The sequence below is a fragment of the Phragmites australis genome, chromosome 5 (genome assembly GCF_958298935.1).
Source record: "Phragmites australis chromosome 5, lpPhrAust1.1, whole genome shotgun sequence".
NCBI lineage: Eukaryota > Viridiplantae > Streptophyta > Magnoliopsida > Poales > Poaceae > Phragmites > Phragmites australis.
Window position 1 is genome coordinate 12,828,438 of NC_084925.1, and position 18,641 is coordinate 12,847,078.

The 18,641-nt window shown below is 41.6% G+C and overlaps 1 protein-coding gene across 2 annotated transcripts; it reads left to right on the forward strand.

Moving 5' to 3' along the window:
* Positions 1-13,317: 13,317 nt before the first annotated feature.
* On the forward strand, positions 13,318-18,386 carry LOC133918796 (LRR receptor kinase SERK2-like). 2 transcript variants are annotated; one of them, XM_062362869.1, is made up of 11 exons: positions 13,318-13,709; positions 14,600-14,732; positions 14,859-14,930; positions 15,469-15,612; positions 15,708-15,779; positions 15,888-15,953; positions 16,038-16,108; positions 16,232-16,372; positions 16,678-17,019; positions 17,355-17,749; positions 18,002-18,386. In XM_062362869.1, exons 1-11 carry the CDS (start codon positions 13,637-13,639, stop codon positions 18,197-18,199), a joined length of 1,707 nt encoding a protein of 568 aa, XP_062218853.1. In that variant the 5' UTR covers positions 13,318-13,636; the 3' UTR covers positions 18,200-18,386. The 2 variants fall into 2 exon arrangements, with proteins under 2 accessions (XP_062218853.1, XP_062218852.1); XM_062362868.1 differs by having other exon boundaries at positions 13,321-13,709; positions 17,885-18,386.
* The last annotated feature ends 255 nt before the right edge of the window (positions 18,387-18,641 follow it).

The window sequence follows — 18,641 nt, forward strand, 5'->3', positions numbered from 1 at the left end:
TGAACCCGCTGATGCTCGTGTGCTTTGCTGCTCGGTCGTGTGAGGCATTCCGTGGTGCTCGCCATCAGTCGGGGGTTGTGCTGCTGACTTTGTGCATGCTTTTGCAGGCAGTCCTTGGCAGGTGCGTCCTTCACCCTTCGTGCGTGTGCCGCGTCGCCAGTGACAACTCCGTGTGCACGCCCTGTCGCTGCAATTGGGCTGCTAGTGGTCACCGCGACTGTTGTTGGGCTACCATCGCAGCTGCTGTTCTACTTCGACAGATGTTGCCTCTTGCTCCAATGTGCTTCCGCGAGCCTGTGGCTCTGGCGTGTGCCTTGCTCGTGCCGTGTTCCGCTTCCACCACTCCCGACCTGATGTTGTTTGCCCAGAACAGCCTCTGCTTTCGCTATGCTCCTCCCCTTTGCCGATCTATCTTCTTCCCCCAGATCTGGCTTGTGGGGGTGCTTAGTAGATGGTGGTGACATTGTGGTCGGCGTTTGAGTGTGGTGTCAGCGGCTTGGCTTGTTTCCGCGATGGGTGAGAAGGGGAGATACAGGTGAAAGCCTAGCCCAGCTTTCTGCCGGTGTCATGCACTCCTTGGAGACGTCATCTTGGAGTTCCTTCCGCATGCTTAGCCACCTCGATGCTGCTTCATGCTTCGCATTGGTCATCTGCTTTGGGTGAGAAGAGTTTTCTGTTTGAAGTCGGACCTGCTACATCGCAGTGACGTAGCTCAGCAACGATGACAAGCGGCATGATCCTTCTCGTGTGTGTCTAGGTGATCGTTGTGTCTAGGTGTGTGGTGGTGATTTGCCTTAGGCGGTCGTCCTGGCCACTTTCGTTCGTCGTCAGGGTTTTGCCGGGTTTTTTTTCTAATAAATTGTGCGGTGGTATGGTTTTTGGACCCGGTTTCCCTCATAAACTAGGTCAACTCTATTTTTCTTAAGTGAATTGCAGGAACTCCCTGTCCTTTTTGAAGGTTCTTTAAAAAAAAGATGTCAAAATGCACATATTGGCTATTTTTATATATAGTTGGAGGATGAACCCAACGTATATATGCTGAATAATGGCTCAGGATGATATGAGGAGTGAATTGAAGTCTGCATGTTCTGCTGATTGCTGCTCCTACATTGTATTTCCTTGTGTCTTGCAAATCAATTACTCTAAAATAAAAAGGTTGCCTTGGTTAATGCTTGCTTTTCCTATCCTAGGGTACTTGAAGGCTATTCAGTTGATGCACGCTGATTTAGATGTTTATTTTTGTTTCTGTCTATTTCACACACACTACCACTAAAATGGTCATCCTTTCCCCCCTTTCACTATCGGTTCAACAATAACCGGCGCTAATAATATATCACTGCTGGTTCGTAAGCTCCAAGCGCACATAAAAAGGCCAGCTAACAAGAACCAGTAGTACTATTTAAATTATCATTGTCGGTTCTTCGCTAGAACTGGTAGTGATACATCACTTTATCAAAAGACGTGCCTTTAATAGCCGATAGTGATAATCGCTATCACTACCGGTTGTATTTTTAAACTTGCAGTGATATCTAAAAATTCGTACGTCTTCACGCGCCCGTCTTCAAGATCGCAAGACGGAGGGCGCACGTCATCATCAGAGCACTTGCTTCAAGTGGAAGCAAGTGACGGCTAGTCACGCTTTGAGAAGCGTGCTACGGTTTCACGGTTTGGCCTCAAAACCGTACGAGGACTAGAGGAGTATATGGCACCATCATGAAGCTTGCATCGAAGCGAAGCTAAGTCATAAAGGTGATGCCACCGATGAATGTAAATGGACTAAAATACCCTCAATAGTATGTAGAAGTGTACTACGAGAGAGGGGTATTTGGGGAAAAATCTAGGAAACTTCGTGTAACACCCTGATTTTCAGAATTTACAACATTTAAAATTTTCCAAGATTATTGAATAGCTTCACTAATAGAATAGTTTTAAAACCTATTTTCTTAATCAATCAATTAATATAGGTTATTATTTTCTGTGCATTGTATGCTAAGTTTTGCTAGGAGCCAGGTAAATGCATTAGAGTTCTTTTTCTTTTCTTTCTCTTTGGTGTTTTGAGTGAAAAAGATTTTGAAAAGGTTTTTATAAAACTCAGTAGTGAATAAGTTAAGGATCTTAATGGTTGGAATTCAAAGTCTTTGAATTCATCATCTATTCAATCCTTGATCGTACCTGATCCTTCTCCAGGTCAATTCAAATCTTATCCAAATCCTTGTTTAAAGTCAATCTCTCCTCTTTCTCAAATTCTACCTAAATCCAAATTCAAATTCCTTATCTACTCCTATTCTTGTTCAACCTCATTTTTCGTTTCTCCTAAATTCACTCCGAACACAATTCAAATTCAAATCCTATTCAAATTTCTCTACAAAAGTTTTTTTCTAAACCCTAGATATACCTAAAGTGTCTTTGGGCTCAATCTTGCTCAAGTCCAAACCCTTAGCCAAGCATTCTAGATGGCCCAACAAAGGATCCACAAAATTTGCAAATTTTCACGAAGTCCTGGACAGCCTCATCTTATCATGAAGTTTTGGAGTTCAAAATGGCCTCAAATGCAAATCTTGAGAATACCAAAGTTGTAGGTCGCGTCAAGAGCTTCGATTTGAACCTATGGAAGTCACCTTTTGGATAATGAAGTTGGTAGTTATGGCCCCCGAAATCAGTGCTGTGCAGAGAAGTCCGAGTTCAAACAGTTTATCTTGTGGCGCATTTTTGGAAATCAACATGACGTTTTCAGAAGTTCCAATGACTACCAAAGTTGTAGATCTTTTCGATTACTATAATTTAGAATCAAGAAAATGTCCAATTTGGAGTCCGGACGATGGAGATATCATCCTCGGAATACAAAGTTGCGAAAAAGGAAACTGTAACCGACTCGAACTCGAATCCGATTCGTGTTCGGTTTGGACTCCACCTCATCCAGCCGCCCCTAGCCCTATATATATGAGTTGCACGCCCTCTCCTACCTCTATTCCACGCCCCCAAGCCCTAGAAGTCATTGCTGCCATGTCGCTGGAGCGTCGCCGTTCGCCAGAGCCACCGCCGCCGCCGCACGTGATGCGCTACGTCGTCTTCTCCGCGAATCCTTCTTCCTTGACCACCAAAGCAAGGTGAGGACCCCTTCTTCTCCTCCCTTACTACTGTTTTAGCATCATACTAAGTCCCTAGCCAAGCCCTAGCCCCGGCCAAAGCCCGATCTACGCCGCCAGGGTCGTTCTTGTCGCGGACAGCCGCGGGACAGCCATGCTGTAGCTGATTGGCATCGACGTTCCCGGCCAACTAGTGCACCGTTTGCCATGCCCTTTCACCGGTGCATGTCCCATGATGTTCCCCACGTCCTAACCAACCGGTTCGGCCAGTAGAGCAGCCCAACCATCGCAATCAAGGCCAAACCATCCGAAAGCCGTATGGATGCACCAACAGCGTCACGGCGTGTCCCATGGAGTCTTCTATGTTACCCTAGGAGCCCATCCCCGTTTGTGCAGCGACATGACCAGGACGCCATTGCCAACCACAACACATCGCAACCATCACCCGTCTCATTTATGCTGATCATCCTTCCTCTCAGTGGATGATCTACCCAAAACTATGTCATAGCATTGTGTTCCCGAGATATATGAACATCATTGTTCAAACGATTCCTCAAATTTGATAGTCAATCTCCTAGAACGTGAGTGTCTTCATTCCTGCATTTGTTCGTGGTCACCACCAAACCTAGAAGCAGTTATCGCTGTTTTGCCGCTACCTCGGATGAACCCTTCCAAAACCAATCATACTGTTGAGTTAGTCTTTCCACGTTCTACGCCATGCTTCCCTCGTTTCACTGAAACGCCACTGAAGCCGACATCGATGTTTGTGGCCACGTGCCCGATCGCCATCTCTGACGAAACCTGAACCGCCATCACTACATACAGTGACCAGTAGTATCCTTAACTTAGAAGCGCAACCTTCAGCCTTTTTGATCCATCATAGGTGTTCAATACTAGATCTCCATGTATCTATTCTTTAATCCAAGATGTTCTTGCATAGCATGCCAAGTCAGCGCCACATCATTCTCCTTAGCCTAGTCAGTGAAGTCTAGTCTGCCTTACATTTCTTGAATCTTGTGCAATGATGTTGTCAAACCTGATGCAGTGATTGTGCAATAAAGCCTTTCCCATAGGAAGATAGTTTCGGAAAATTAGCATTTCCTTTTCAGCCTAATCCATCTCCCGAAGGCTGTTCTGTTTTCATCTTAACTCCGATTTAGGCTATTCTTGCATCTAAATATTTCTAAAATCATTCCTATCCAACTATAGTGTTTTTAAAGTGTTTTAATGATGTTTGGTATGTTGTTCTTAGTGTTTGCTTTGTGTTATTTGTCGGTAGTTTTCGCGATTAGTCGACAATGTTCCGGAGCAGTTCGAGGGACTTCAAGATCATGATTTCAACAACACTTAGCAGCATTGGGGAAAAAAGCAAGTGTCCTTGTTCATATTGAACCTATATTTTTAAATGTTTTGATTTACAAAATTGCATGCAGTGTCAATATGATGGGTAGTCACCTATGCTAGGATTGTTCCCTAGATTTTCCCTTATCATCCCTTGGAACCTAGATGGTTTATGGTTAGGTGTCTTTTATAGGTAGATTTCTTAGCCATGCTTTTGGGATGTTGAGAAGTGTCATAATCTTGACTAATGAACATATGCAATAATGATGGTTAATGTGTTAATGGTCTAGCAACTTGGAACCTTAGGCCTTGAGCAAAGTGGTGTTGATGGTTGTCATGGTTATGATATTGGTTTAGTGTTTGCTCAAGTAATCTAAGTAAGGACCGGTTCGTGGAGCGATAACCCAAGAAGTAACGTACCAACCACGAGGCTGATATGGGTAAGGCATGACATACTGATTAGAGTCTGTCCAGTGTGCGTTGGGTCAGCACAAAAGGGGGCTTCTGGGTAGGAGCTTTGCTTGCGTAAAGCCTGGCGGTGAAACCTAGTGGGCAGACACATACTGGATTAGTCTCTAGTTAGTGAAAAGTGTCATACAGTGATTCTTGGCGGCACACCACTGGCGTGTGTTAAGTGTTTCGCGAATACGGCAACATGGAATTCACTGACTCGTGGGAAAAGCTGGACAACCTCTGCAGAGTGTAAAACTGTTATAACAGTCGTGCTCACGGATATGAGAGACTTGGATCCTCACATGATTAGTGGGTTGTGGTTATGAGTTTGGTTGTGGTTATGGTTCAGGTACAGGGAGTACTAGATGGTTGTGGTTATGGTTCTGGTACAGGGAGTACTAGATGATTGTGGTTATGGTTCTGGTACAGGGAGTACTAGATGGTTTTGGTTATAGTACAGGGAGTACTAGAAGGTTATGGTGTGCAAGGTGGGGAGCCTTGTATGCTGGATGCTGAATTATTTAGGTTACATTCACTTAATAATTGTTTAATGCTTTTGAGTCCAAATATGTTTTTATTACTCGCATTTACGTAAATATACCATGTGTTAGCCTATTCTTGATATAAGCCTGCATATCATTATTTTTCCCACACTTGCTGAGCGCGTCATGTGCTCACACTTGCTATTTTTCCTGCACCATACGACATGTATGTTGCTGATCAGTGAGTGAAGATGTTGAAGACTATCAAGACGAGGTTGTGACGTTCTAGATGTGTGTCTCCCGGTCAGTTTCCTGCGGTGTTGTTGGGCACCAGTGCTTCTGTTCCGCTGCAGATATCTTCATTGAAGACAATATATGTCAATTGCTGTAAGAGTTTAATGTTATTTAATAAAAGTATTGTTTTTGTTACTTCACCTGTGACGTCCTTATGTGTGTTGAACATCCTGAGCACACATAAGCCGCATCTGGTTTTGGCCATTAAAACCGGGTGTGATACTTTGGGGTCAAATTTTTTAGGCCTATAAATAAAGGGGTAGGGCTATAAGAGAGGTTGAACCATCTATTTGAGCCCATTGTGTTATCCATCTGAGAGCATTGTGCTAGGGTTTTAGTGGAGAACATGAGTACTTAGCCTATGTAATAGGTGAGAGTTTTGAGTGAAAAATCTTTGTAATCCGTCTAAAATAGGGCTGACCTCTTTGAGTAATGAAGTTTATTTTGTTTCATATGCTTGAATTCCGCTCTTCCTAGTTATCCTCTCTTGGTTCTCGTGCCTTGTGTGTAATTTTTTTCTTTCCAGTTTTGATTTTTGTTTTGTTTTTGGGATAAACTTTCAGCACATTGTGAGGTTATTGTTCTAGTTGCTAGAGGCATAAAATTCGCATACATACGCTTATGTGATAGAGTCTTAAATTCTCTTACCTATAGACAATCAACTTGGAGAGTTTTGTTACTCGGTGTTCATTTTTTTCTCGTTTATTTACTGGTTGTGATCTTTTGAGTGCTAAGACACATGGATTGATCTTAAATGGAACATATGGTTCATATATCATCTGTGGTGTCGTGTTGCCTCGATTTTTTCTTGTTAAAACTTATTTGGATTTTTGCTTCTGCTTGAGTTTTGAGGTGCGTTGGGTGATCCAAATAGGAGAAGGCCATCGATTTCGCAAGAAATTTGTTGAGATGTTTATTCACCCCCTCTAGTCGTCAATCTCGTTCCTAAAATTGGTATCTGAGCCGGTTTAATAACTTATTGACCTTAACCGGCTATGATCCGTAGACAGCATGAAGAGAAGTGGGAAGATTCCACTGTTTAATGGCCATAATTTTTCCTACTAGAAGGTGCACACGAAGGCTTATCTTCTAAGCCAAGGAAGTGCAATGTGGGAAGTAGTTGATTCCAACTATGAGATCTCTGTTGCTCATACGACTCAGGTTCAAATCGAACAGTATGAGGCCAAAAATATTTTGTTCATTAGTCTGAGTTGGAATGAGTTTGATAGGGTCCAGCACCTTCGTACTACCCAGGAGATCTGGAATACTCCGAGTGTCTTTCATGAAGGCACTAATCAGATTAAGGTCAGACGCCAAAGCATATACAACCAAGAATACCAAATGTTTGTGCAAGGCCCCAGAGAGTCTTTGAATGCGATGTTTGCTCACTTTGATGAGATTGTTAGCAATCTTCGATCAACTGGTGTTTTGCTCTATTTTGACCATGAGAGAGCGATCAAGCTTCTCTATACTCTTGATCGTAGCATATGGGAAGTGAAGATCTCGAGTATTAAAGAGTCTCCAAGTTACGACATGTTGACTTGTGATGAGCTCTTCAGCAAGTTCAAATCCATAGAGATAGCCAAGGTGGCTTGGATCAGTCTCGAAAATCTCCTGTCTTAGAACATACCGTTGGTTTCTAGACCTAGTGGTGGCAATCAGTCTGCAGCTGGATTTTCTTTTGCTAACACTTCATCGAGTGGATTTGCTTTGTCTTCCTTGGTTTCTATCACAGAGGAGCAGGTGAATGCGCTGGATGATGAGGATCTTGCGCTGATCGTGAAGAAGTTCACCCGTTTCTACAACAATCACCGAGACTGAAGGAGGGGTGGTTCTCGTGCCTGCTTTGAGTGCGGTGACACTACCCACTTCAAGGCAGACTACCCCAAGCTCAAGAAGAGGGAGGATGACGACCATGACTATAACAAGCACAAGAAGAAGAACAAGAAACCCTCTTTTAAGAAGAACCACGACAAGATGGCTAAGGTGGCGGCCAAGGCGGTTTCTAGGGTGTTCGTGGTGGCTCTCAGCGACATCGACACTTCTTCCAGTGATGAGAAGAGCTTGGAGGAGGATAAACCACAAGCAAAGAATAAGAAGAAGGCTAAGGACTTCTCTGGCCTCTGCTTCATAGCGGATGACAACAACGACGACAGCGACCCTGAGCTGGATCCTTCCGAGATATTGCCTTCCTACAACTAGCTTTCCATCCAAGTTGACACCTTGAATGATGCTCTTGTTAGTCAGGATAGGTTACTTAAGAAAGTTATGCATAAATTAAAGGATCTTAGGCCTAAGTATGAGTCTATCTCTACTGAATTTGCATTGCTTAGATATAGGCCTGATGTTGAGGAGTGTGAGAGTTGTCTGATTGTCATGGCTGAACTTGCTGAGCTTCGTAATGTGCATGCTCAAATCACTCTTTGGCTTGAGAGTGCTGAGAAGAAGCTCCTTGAGGAGGAGTCTAGGTCTACTCTTTTAAATACTTGTAAAAATTGCCCTTTACTTGCAAAGGATGTTGAACTGAAAGACAAGCGCCTAAAGGAGCTAGAGTCTAGATTGGATAGTGCTGTGAGTTCTTAGGATGTGCAGCCAAATTGTTCCACCTACACCATCTTTCAGGACAAACTCAGCTGGGTTAGAGAGCGACTTCAAAAGCTTTTGACCAAGAATGAGTACCTCCTTTCTCTAATGGAGAAGTGCTTAGAGAGCAAAGGAAAAATGAATTTGATCTTGGCCAAGACCAAGATGTGTACTGATAAGGCAGGTTTAGCTCTTGAGTTGGGTTTTGAGAGGGTGAATTACAGTGGCAAGAGTAAGATTGTGTTCACCACACCTACTACCCTAGAAGCTGAGAAGTCCAAAATCAATCCCACAACATCACCCATTAAGAAACCCATTCCTCAACTCACAAAGAAGAAACCTACACCACAACCCAAGAGAGCTCCACAACCTAAGATGAGAGAGCCCCGAGTGATCAGCAGTCGAGCTCTCGAGAGACACTACCACTGCACCTACTGCCAGAGAGAGAGTCATTTGGTTGGATTTTACTTTTGCTGTAGGAGAGATGAGCGGCGTGAGTGGGAGTGGAGCACTCGGGACATGTACTGCCCCTCTATTGGTGTACATGTGCATTTTCCTCTCTTTCACTCACGAATTCCTAACGCTTTTCAGTCTCTTTCTAGAGGTGTTGCCCGGTGTGAATTTTTCCATTACTCATATAGTTTTGGTCCACATGTAAGAGGTTTTGAGTCTTAACGCTTTGGCAGACCATGTTTTCCTCATTGTGGTATTCGCTCTTAGTGTACTAGACATGTTTTATCTGCACCTGCTTTTACCACTTTAGGGTGGATGACCCAGAACTGGGTTCCCAAGATATTTTTTACTAACCCCGTACTGAGTTATCCACCTATTATTCTTCTCATATGTAGGTGGCAGGCGGAGGCCTGGAGAACAAGTGACTCATTGACTCCGATTGTTCGTGCCACATGACCGGAGATTCATCATGATTCTCTAGTCACCCCCTTGAAGCGACACGAGTATATCATATTCAAGAATGATCCGAAAGGAAGGGTGAAAGCCAAAGGTATGATAAGGGTGAAGGAGGGTTTCACTCTCAAGGATGTAGCTTTGGTGGAGCATCTGGGATACAACCTTCTTTTTGCATCTCAGTTGTTGGATGAGGACTTGGAAGTGCATTTCAAAAGCGATACTTCTCGAGTTCTCGATTCGTCTGGCGCTTTGATTCACAAGATTTCTCGAGTTGGGAGAGTTTTGGAGCTGATTTTTCTGAGTCTCTTTGGTCTTCTTGTTGCTTGATTGCTGAACCTTCTTCTGAGCTTTGGATGTGGAATAGGAGACTAGGGCACATGAACTTTGATTTACTTACTCGTTTGAGTGCCCTAGGCTTGATCCGAGGATTTTCCAAGCTCAAGTTTGAGAAGACTATTATTTGTGCTCCTTGTCGGCATGGCAAGATGATTGTTGCCTCCCACCCACCAGTCAATCTAGTGATGACTGAATGACCGAGAGAACTTCTACATATGGACACTGTTTGTCCTTCTCGAGTTTGTTCGGCGGGTAGGAAGTGGTATGTTCTTGTCATTATTGATGATTTCTCTCGCTACTCTTGGGTTTTTTTTCTTGTGAGTAAGGATGAAGTGTTCTCACACTTTCAGAGCTTAGGTTCGAGATTGTTCAAGAAACTCCTTGGTGCATTAAAATCAATTCACAGTGATAATAGCACCGAGTTTAAGAACTATCTCTTTGATACTTTCTGTCTTGAGCATGGCATTGAGCATCAGTTTTTTGCCCTACATGTTCCTCAACAGAATGACGTGGTTGAGAGAAAGAACAGGACTTTGGTTGAGATGGCTACGACAATGCTCGATGAGCATACAACTCCTAGAAAGTTATGGGCTGAGGCCATTAGCACAACATGCTACATCTCAAATCAGATTTTCTTGTGCTCGGTCTTGAATTTGACTTCTTATGAATTGCGCTTTGGGAGGAAAGAAAAGGTTTCGTATTTGAGAGTTTTTGGGTATTGATGCTTCATCCTAAAACGTGGCAATCTTGACAAGTTTGAATCACGATCTTTTGATGGCATTTTCTTGTGGTATTTTCTTCATAGTTATGCTTACAGGGTTTACAATCTTGACACTAACACCATCATGAAATCCTGTGATGTGACTTTTGATGAGTCAAGCCTCTGTGCTACTTCTGTTTTTGAGTGTGCAGGTGATCGGGAGATGAGCGAGACCATCTTTGTAGATGGCGACCTTCCAGCTCTTGGTGATGATAAGGATGATCCACTACTTCCCTCTACCATACCTGCTCCAGAGCTGGCTCCTATTTTTTCTACTCCATAGAGGGTCCTGCAGTCTCTACTTCTACTTCAGCTGCTTTTGAGCTTACACCAATAGTGTTTGAGGGGGAGGTACACTCACAGCATGAGGCCTCTCAACACATTCAGCGGCGACATCCTCCGCATACGATGATCGATGACATCAATGAGAGGGTAACGAGGTCCAAATCTGCTTCTCGTGCTCTTTTTATTGATTCTGCAGTCGTTGCTTTTTTTATCTCCATGATGCTGGATATGCTTTATCTGATTCGAGTTGGGTCAATGCCATGTACGAAGAGCTTGACAATTTTGAGAGAAACCAAGTTTAGGTCCTTGTAGAGCCATACCCTAATGTTCACGCATGGCATAAAATGGTTTTTCAAAAAAAAAAACAGGGGGAGGATGGGTCTGTAGTGAGAAACAAGGATAGACTAGTGGTTCAGGGTTTCACTCGGGTAGAGGGGATAGACTTTAGAGAGACCTTTACACCGGTAGTTAGACTAGAAGCTATTATGATCCTTCATCGCGCGACACTTTACTTGGATAAGAGACATCTTGAGGATAAAATGATATTCAAATAAATATGCCTAACTATTTAATTTTTTTTAATTACTTGATCAATCTAAGTCTTGATTTCATATGTGAGCGTTTGCGAAGCCTATTATCATGAACGTTTGTTTGCCTAGTTTGAGATTGAAGTTGGCTAGTTCTTAATGCTTGTATTAACTCGGCATGAGTAAATGCTTATGTGGTGATCACTTTTAACATAATTTGACTATGTGAACTTCAATGCGTCAACTAATTCTTCGGGTTTAGCGTGTAAAGCTTCATGTTCTTGTGTCACTGTCTCTTTTTAGCCTTTATGCGATTGAGAGCTCTACTTTCTACTTTCCGGTGCCCTTTGACATTTTTAACTTTTGCAAATGCTTTATGGTATACTTGTGAAAGCTCATTAGGTTTGCATATTCATGCATTGCATAATATTTTATTCTTGATGTTTGCACTACCAAAGGGGGAGAGCATATGCAGAAAAGTGAGAATATGTACAAATATGCTACAAAGGAGGAGAAATGAGAAAATTTGCAACAAACCTCAACAAAAAATGAAAAATGTGCATTTATTAAGGAGGAGCATTTTTTTTTAAGTTTTTGAGATTTTATTGCTTTTTTTAGGTTTTAGCTTGTCTTTGCCTATCTTCGGTCTTTTGCAATCTGTCTTATGCCAAGTAAGTGATTTATGTTTACTCTTTTTCAAGTTTTTAGTTCTTGAATGTGCTTCACTTCTTCTATCCTAAATATTTATACTTTGAGGGTTATCAATACACTCATCAATGGGGAATGAGAAACCAAATTCGCATACATATACTTATGTGATGGAGTCTTAAATTTTCTAGCCTCTAGACAATCAACTTGGAGAGTTCCGTTGCTCAATGTTTATCTTTTCTTGTTTCTTTACTAGTTACGATCTTTCGAGTACTAAAACACATAGATTGATCTTAAATAGATCTATGGTTCATATATTATCCGTGGTATCGTGTTGCCTCGATTTTCTGTTGTTAAAATTTCTCTTGATTTTTGTTTTCGCTTGAATATTGAGATGTGTTGGGTGATCTAAATAGAAGAAGACTATCGATTTCTTAAAAAAATTATCGAGATATCTATTCATCCCTTCTAATCTTTAATCTCGTTCTTACAGTAGCCAGAGAGAGGAAGCCTTAAATGAGTCATGGCTTCGTGTTGGGTTGCAATGCCTACGACTGTCCCTTCATCCCTTGGATTCCTTTTCTTAATGAGACTTCACGGTACAAGATGAAACAAACAACCTCCTTGTAGAGTTAGATTATGATAACGAAGCTATCTTTCCTACTTAAAATTCCATAAGCTGATCTGGACCTAATTTTTTTTGGAATTATGAGAGATGATGTTTTGAGGTTGTCATTAGGGGAAAACATGTATTATACAAGTCATGCAAGTAAAAATCCAATCCCAGAACGAGCTTTTGGAGAATAGCTATTTCAAAGCTACGATCTAGAATCAGCTTTGTTAAAAGCCAAAGCTCAAACAAACATGTCCTAAAGATTCTTTTTATAAACTTTTATATTAAACACAGATCATAAAGTTTAGGATATGTTTGTTTTAGCTTCTAGCTTTAGCTTTTAGCATTGAACCAGTTTATAGCATCGGCTTTTAGCATTGAACCCAAATGCCAAAATAAGATATGCTTTTCAAAGGCAACTTTTCTTAAAAAAAAAAAGATTGTCTTCTAGATATAAAACCAAAAAAGCTAAAATAACCACTTGCTTTTCAAAGTAAGCTTTTGTAAAAGCCACCACTTTCTTGTACTTAAAATAAAAAGTTACTTTTGACTAACTTCTATAGTTTTTAGAATTTTGAATTTCTCAAGCACCTAAGATTTTGCTAGTATTACCCACCACTACTATCGGTTAAATACCCTTAATCTTTTTCTTAATCTACCCATCCACTTTTTCAGTTGGATATTCGGGAGAAGTAATTTAATATCCAGATCACCTTCGTCGGAACAGATCGTTTTTGTGACAGTAGCGCCTGGGGTACAACAATGTAATAATGTATATTCCACTTGTGGAGTGAAATAAAAGAGATACTTTAGGTTTCACAAATGTTGGGTAATAAATTATTGCAAGAGGGAATCGCTGTAATTCAAATGTTTCTTATGAAATTCATGTGCTCTAACGAAAGACCCTATAATTAACTCCTCGGATCCAGTGCAAAAGCTGTCGTCCATAGCTCGTAGAAAGCTGCGCTCAGGTTCTCCCCCGCAATTCGAACGGCCAAACGTGCACCGCCACGAATCCGAATAATCCAAAATATATATGCCAAAAAAAGGAAATAGAAATGAAGTAGCGACGGCTGGAGGATCTTCCTCAGCTCTTCACTGTCCTCCTACCATCTCCCAAATTCACCCTCCGAAACCCTCGAATCCGCCGCTGACCTTGCGATTCCGGCCTCCCTGCACCTCACCAGCCGCCGGCGCTCTGTCCGCCTGACCGTGCCACAGTTCCCCGGGGGGCGCCACCGCCAGGCCCCCCACGACTGGTGCTGGGCCGCCGGGGTGGAGTGGAGTGGAGATCCGTCCGGAGTTGAATTGTGGGCAAGATGATGGAGTTGCGCGTCGCTTTGCTGATTCTAGTGATATCTTTGCCGTGCTTCTCTGCATCCGATCGCCAAGGTACCACCACCCTCCCCTTCCATTCCTGCAAGGTCACGCCCTCGACCACTCTCCAAGCTTCCGCAGGAATGCGTTGTAGTACCTGGTAGCTTAACAGTTGGGGATTTACTTGTATCCGTAATCTGTCGCTGAGTTATACTCAGTTCGAAAAACGCTGGGCGGGAGGGGGCCGCCTAGCATGAAGAAGCCGCCTAGACGGGCCAGGTGGTCGAGTTTTGAAAGAGTGATTATACTATTCCAGCATCGGTGTCACAACTGATATCAGCGAAACATAAATTAGCTCACCCTTAGTTACATGATGATGATAATAGCACACCTTTCTGCAACTGCAAGTAACAAGCTCAACACGATATTTACTGTAAATGTAAATATAGATGTAGCGCTATTTTGAAAGAAGCGTGCCACCATGGTTATTAATGTTGCTTGGACTGACTAGGGTATTCATGCGCCAATGTAAAGTCATGTAACTGCGTATATGGAAAATTTTGCAAACTTTGATATGTTAAGGTTAAGCAAAATATAGAAAGTTATCAATATTTACACACTAGTATATGGCATGCTGAATATTCTATCTTCGGATTTCAGTCCGTGAGAAACCTTGAGGGTGGATATAAGCATTGAGGGAACACTCCCACTAGAGCATGCAGCATGCATTCTTAACCAGAAACTGTATTCCTCAATGGTTAAGATTTCGTTGGATCTGTTTGGATGATTTAGGCAGATAAGTTTGTTGTAGAACATGGAGGGACTAAGTTAGTTGGATTCTTCTTGGATAATTTAGGCATTTAAGAAGAAACTGTATTCCTGAATGGTTAAACTTTGATTGGATCTCTGATTTTCAAAAGTCATATACCATTTCTCAAATCTGAATAACTGGCTTTGTTTAACAGGGGATGCTTTATATGATATGAAACAAAAACTGAATGTTACTGGTGGTCAGCTTTCCGATTGGAACCAAAATCAAGTTAACCCTTGCACATGGAATTCTGTGATTTGTGACAATAACAACAATGTTGTTCAAGTGTAAGTTGGAGCCCCTGTACCTTCTGTTCTTTGTTTGATTTCATTATTTCTGATGCTGTTGAAGCGCTTATGTATCCCTGTGCACTGATCCTGTTTGTTTTCTGTTTCGTGTTGACACTCTCGGAGAGCATTGGCTGCACGAGGATTCACTGGCGTTTTGTCACCAAGAATCGGAGAACTCAAATATTTGAGTGTCCTGTGAGTACAATCTCGTAATCTCTAGGTTAAATAATACATTTGGCGGAATTACTTTTATAAACACAGAAAGGGAGCACAACTACTTTTATTAAATTAGTAGAAATAGGAAATTCTTTTTCCAGAGAACTACTATATGTTGTTTCAAATCAGAAATTTATAGCATGAGTACATGCAATAAGATTACATTGACTCCAAAAACTCCGGCTAGTCTAAGAATCAATTCCTGTATTGAGTCTTATTGTTCTGAGTTGCCTCTGTGGATAGACATGTCTAGCTTTTCTTCTTGTCTTTAGTTGAACTTATTTATTAGTGAAACAAGATCAAAGTGGGCTGGCCATCTATGCAAGTAAACTAGGATGAACACATTGTAGCAATGTCACAAACACTAACATTTTGAATTTCAGATGAATTGGTACAAGTGCTGTCTATTAACTGTAGATGTGTGTCGTAAATGAACTAATGTTAAAATTTGGTACAATATAATTTCCTAATACTTCTCTCCAACTACTATGGAACTATGTTGCATATAATCTTGCAGGTCATTGGCTGGTAACAGTATTACTGGTAGCATACCAGAGCAGTTTGGTAATCTTTCTAGTTTGACAAGCTTAGATTTAGAAGATAACCTTTTGGTTGGAGAAATACCAGCTTCTCTTGGCAAGCTTTCTAAGCTACAGCTGTTGTAAGTAATTTAAAATCGTTGTTCCCTACTTGTTATGGATAGAGTTATAATGATTTGAGCTTTTCATGTTTTCTTCATTTCTCTCTCATAACCAGGATGCTGAGTCAAAATAATTTTAGTGGGCCAATTCCTGATAGCATAGCAAACATTTCGAGCTTGACAGACATGTAAGAGTATCCTTTCTTGCTAAGTATGATCTCCTTTTATGTTTCTGCTAACTTGAGTTCATTTAAATGTGCTTGTCATGTGTTGACAAAACTTTCTTTTGATGACAGCCGCCTGGCATATAATAATTTGTCCGGTCAGATACCTGTTCCGCTGTTTCAAGTAGCACGTTACAAGTATGTCAATATTGTTCCAAATGTTTTGACAATCTATTTTTTTAATCCTAAATGGGGGATAATATTTCATTTTTCCGTGAGCAGCTTTTCTGGTAACCACTTAAATTGCGGATCCAACTTCCCCCACTCTTGTGCATCCAGCGTGTCCTATCAGAGTAAGTTGTATTCTGACTTCTGTATTTATAAATTTACCAATGCATAGTCGTTTGTCTGTTAGAATAGATGGTTGCATTATATATTACGAGTGTCCTAATTATGCTATAATTATCATCTTCCAGGTGGATCCCATAGCTCAAAAATTGGCTTAATACTTGGAACAGTTGGAGGAGTAATAGGGCTTCTTATCGTAATAGCTCTGTTTCTAATCTGTAATGCAAGGAGGAAAAGCCATCTGAAGGAGGTTTTCGTGGATGTAGCAGGTTCCATGCCCTTGTAGTTGATGTGTTGTTTTTAGTATTCTACATTAGTTAACACAACTCTTATAGGCCTTAAAAAATTCTATAATTTTAGACCTGCCAAAAAATAAGCAAGCAAACCTAGCCCATGATACTTGATTATTAATACACATCAGCGCATGTATTTGAGTTATTAAAAAAATGATTTTATAATAAGAACACGTGAAGCTGCCTTCCTCAATGGGGCATTGAGTTAATAATTAGAGTTTCAAGTTAGCATGGGAATTGTATGCATTGACCTACCTAACGTAACAATTTATGATCCGCAGACGAGAATGATCGACGAATTGCATTTGGCCAGATCAAAAGATTTGCATGGCGAGAGCTAAAGACTGCGACTAATGATTTCAATGAAAGAAATGTTCTTGGACAGGGAGGTTTTGGGAAAGTGTACAAGGGAGTTCTTCCAGATGGCACTAAGATTGCTGTAAAACGATTGACTGATTGTGAGAGTCCTGGTGGGGAGGCTGCTTTCTTGCGTGAGGTAGAGCTTATTAGTGTTGCAGTTCACCGCAATCTCCTGAGGTTGATTGGCTTCTGCACGACACAAACAGAGCGCCTGCTGGTCTATCCATTTATGCAGAATTTGAGTCTTGCTTATCGCTTAAGAGGTACTATTTTTCGTACTTGTCCATCCACCAATGTCCTACTTATGTATGTAGTTTTCTCAGATATTCTACTATTATTACATATAAGGAATTTTCTCTACTATTTGCTTTTCTGTTTGGGCAGAATTTCACCATTTGCCAATTGGCATCTGGTGGACACTGAACTTCTCAGTTAACATTTTAGCTAAGCCTCTAGTTTATGGCTTGATTTGTTACATCAATAGATTTATAAACTTTCCACCGGTGAAAAAAATGTCAACTTGTTTAGTGTCTTTCTTTGTTCAGTATTTGATGTCGGTCTCATGTCATTTGTGTCCAATGTGCTGAATGTTATCCAGATTTTAAGCCTGGAGAACCCATCTTAGACTGGCCTACAAGGAAATGGGTGGCTATGGGTACAGCGCGTGGACTGGAGTATCTGCATGAACACTGCAACCCCAAGATCATACACCGTGATGTCAAAGCTGCAAATGTATTTCTTGACGAGAATTTTGAGCCTGTTGTTGGTGATTTTGGCCTCGCTAAGCTAGTAGATGTGCAGAAGACATCTGTGACAACACAAGTTCGTGGAACTATGGGTCATATAGCACCTGAGTACCTGTCTACAGGGAAGTCGTCCGACAGGACTGATGTTTTTGGCTACGGGATCATGCTTCTTGAGCTTGTGACTGGCCAGCGCGCCATTAACTTCTCACGCTTAGAGGAAGAAGACGACGTGCTATTGCTCGATCATGTAAGCCTTCTTTCTTTCTTTTTTCCAAATTTTGATAGCTTTGATCTTTTTTCCTCTATCCTTACTAAATATTTGAAGCTAACTTTATCCATGATGCAACATGACTCCTTCATGTATTACGATGTATAAATTTAGGTAAAGAAGCTACAGAGAGAAGGGCAGCTGGGCTCCATTGTTGACTGCAACCTGAATCAGAATTACATCGGTGAGGATGTTGAGATGATGATACACATAGCATTGTTGTGCACGCAGGCGACTCCTGAGGACCGGCCATCCATGTCAGACGTGGTTCGAATGCTGGAAGGCGAGGTCTTGGGAGAGAGGTGGGAGGAGTGGCAGCAGATGGAGGTGACAAGGAGGCACAAGAACGAGAGGATGCAGCAGAGGTTCGACTGGGGCGAGGACTCCTTCCACAACCCAGAAGCAATAGAGCTGTCTGCTGGTAGATGAAAATTGGCGACAATAGATGGGCATGAATGCAGTGCAACCTGTGTCTGAACTGTATGTAATCGTTGTTATTTTTGTCTGTAGAGTAGATATTAGATAGATATGTTGATAAGATGATTCAAACAAACTTGTTGGGCAATAACATGAATGTGGATGAAATTGGATGGATAAATAGATTGTTGTAACTGTATTCCTTGTGTTGGTCATAGCTGAGCCTAGGCAGTGTTTGTGCAGCATGAACGTGCTGAACATTCATATCAAGTTGTCAATTGTAGATAAGTCAGTATATACTATTACTTTGCTCCCTTCGAATTGTTATACTCCCTAGCAGTTGCAACAATCTGTTGTATTTAGTGTCCTGGAGACATCGAGCATGCTTCCATTAACTGGCTAACTGCTCCATTAATCTGTAGTAGAACCAAGATAAAGATAGCTTCTCAATGAT

What these genes read in the sequence shown, in the direction of transcription:
- LOC133918796 (XM_062362868.1), top strand. Translation starts at nt 13,637, where the DNA reads ATGATGGAGTTGCGCGTCGCTTTGCTGATTCTAGTGATATCTTTGCCG. An exon ending in TTTCAAGTAGCACGTTACAA is followed by an intron (nt 15,954 to 16,037) that starts GTATGTCAATAT and finishes TTCCGTGAGCAG; the next exon opens with CTTTTCTGGTAACCACTTAA. An exon ending in TCTTGCTTATCGCTTAAGAG is followed by an intron (nt 17,020 to 17,354) that starts GTACTATTTTTC and finishes AATGTTATCCAG; the next exon opens with ATTTTAAGCCTGGAGAACCC.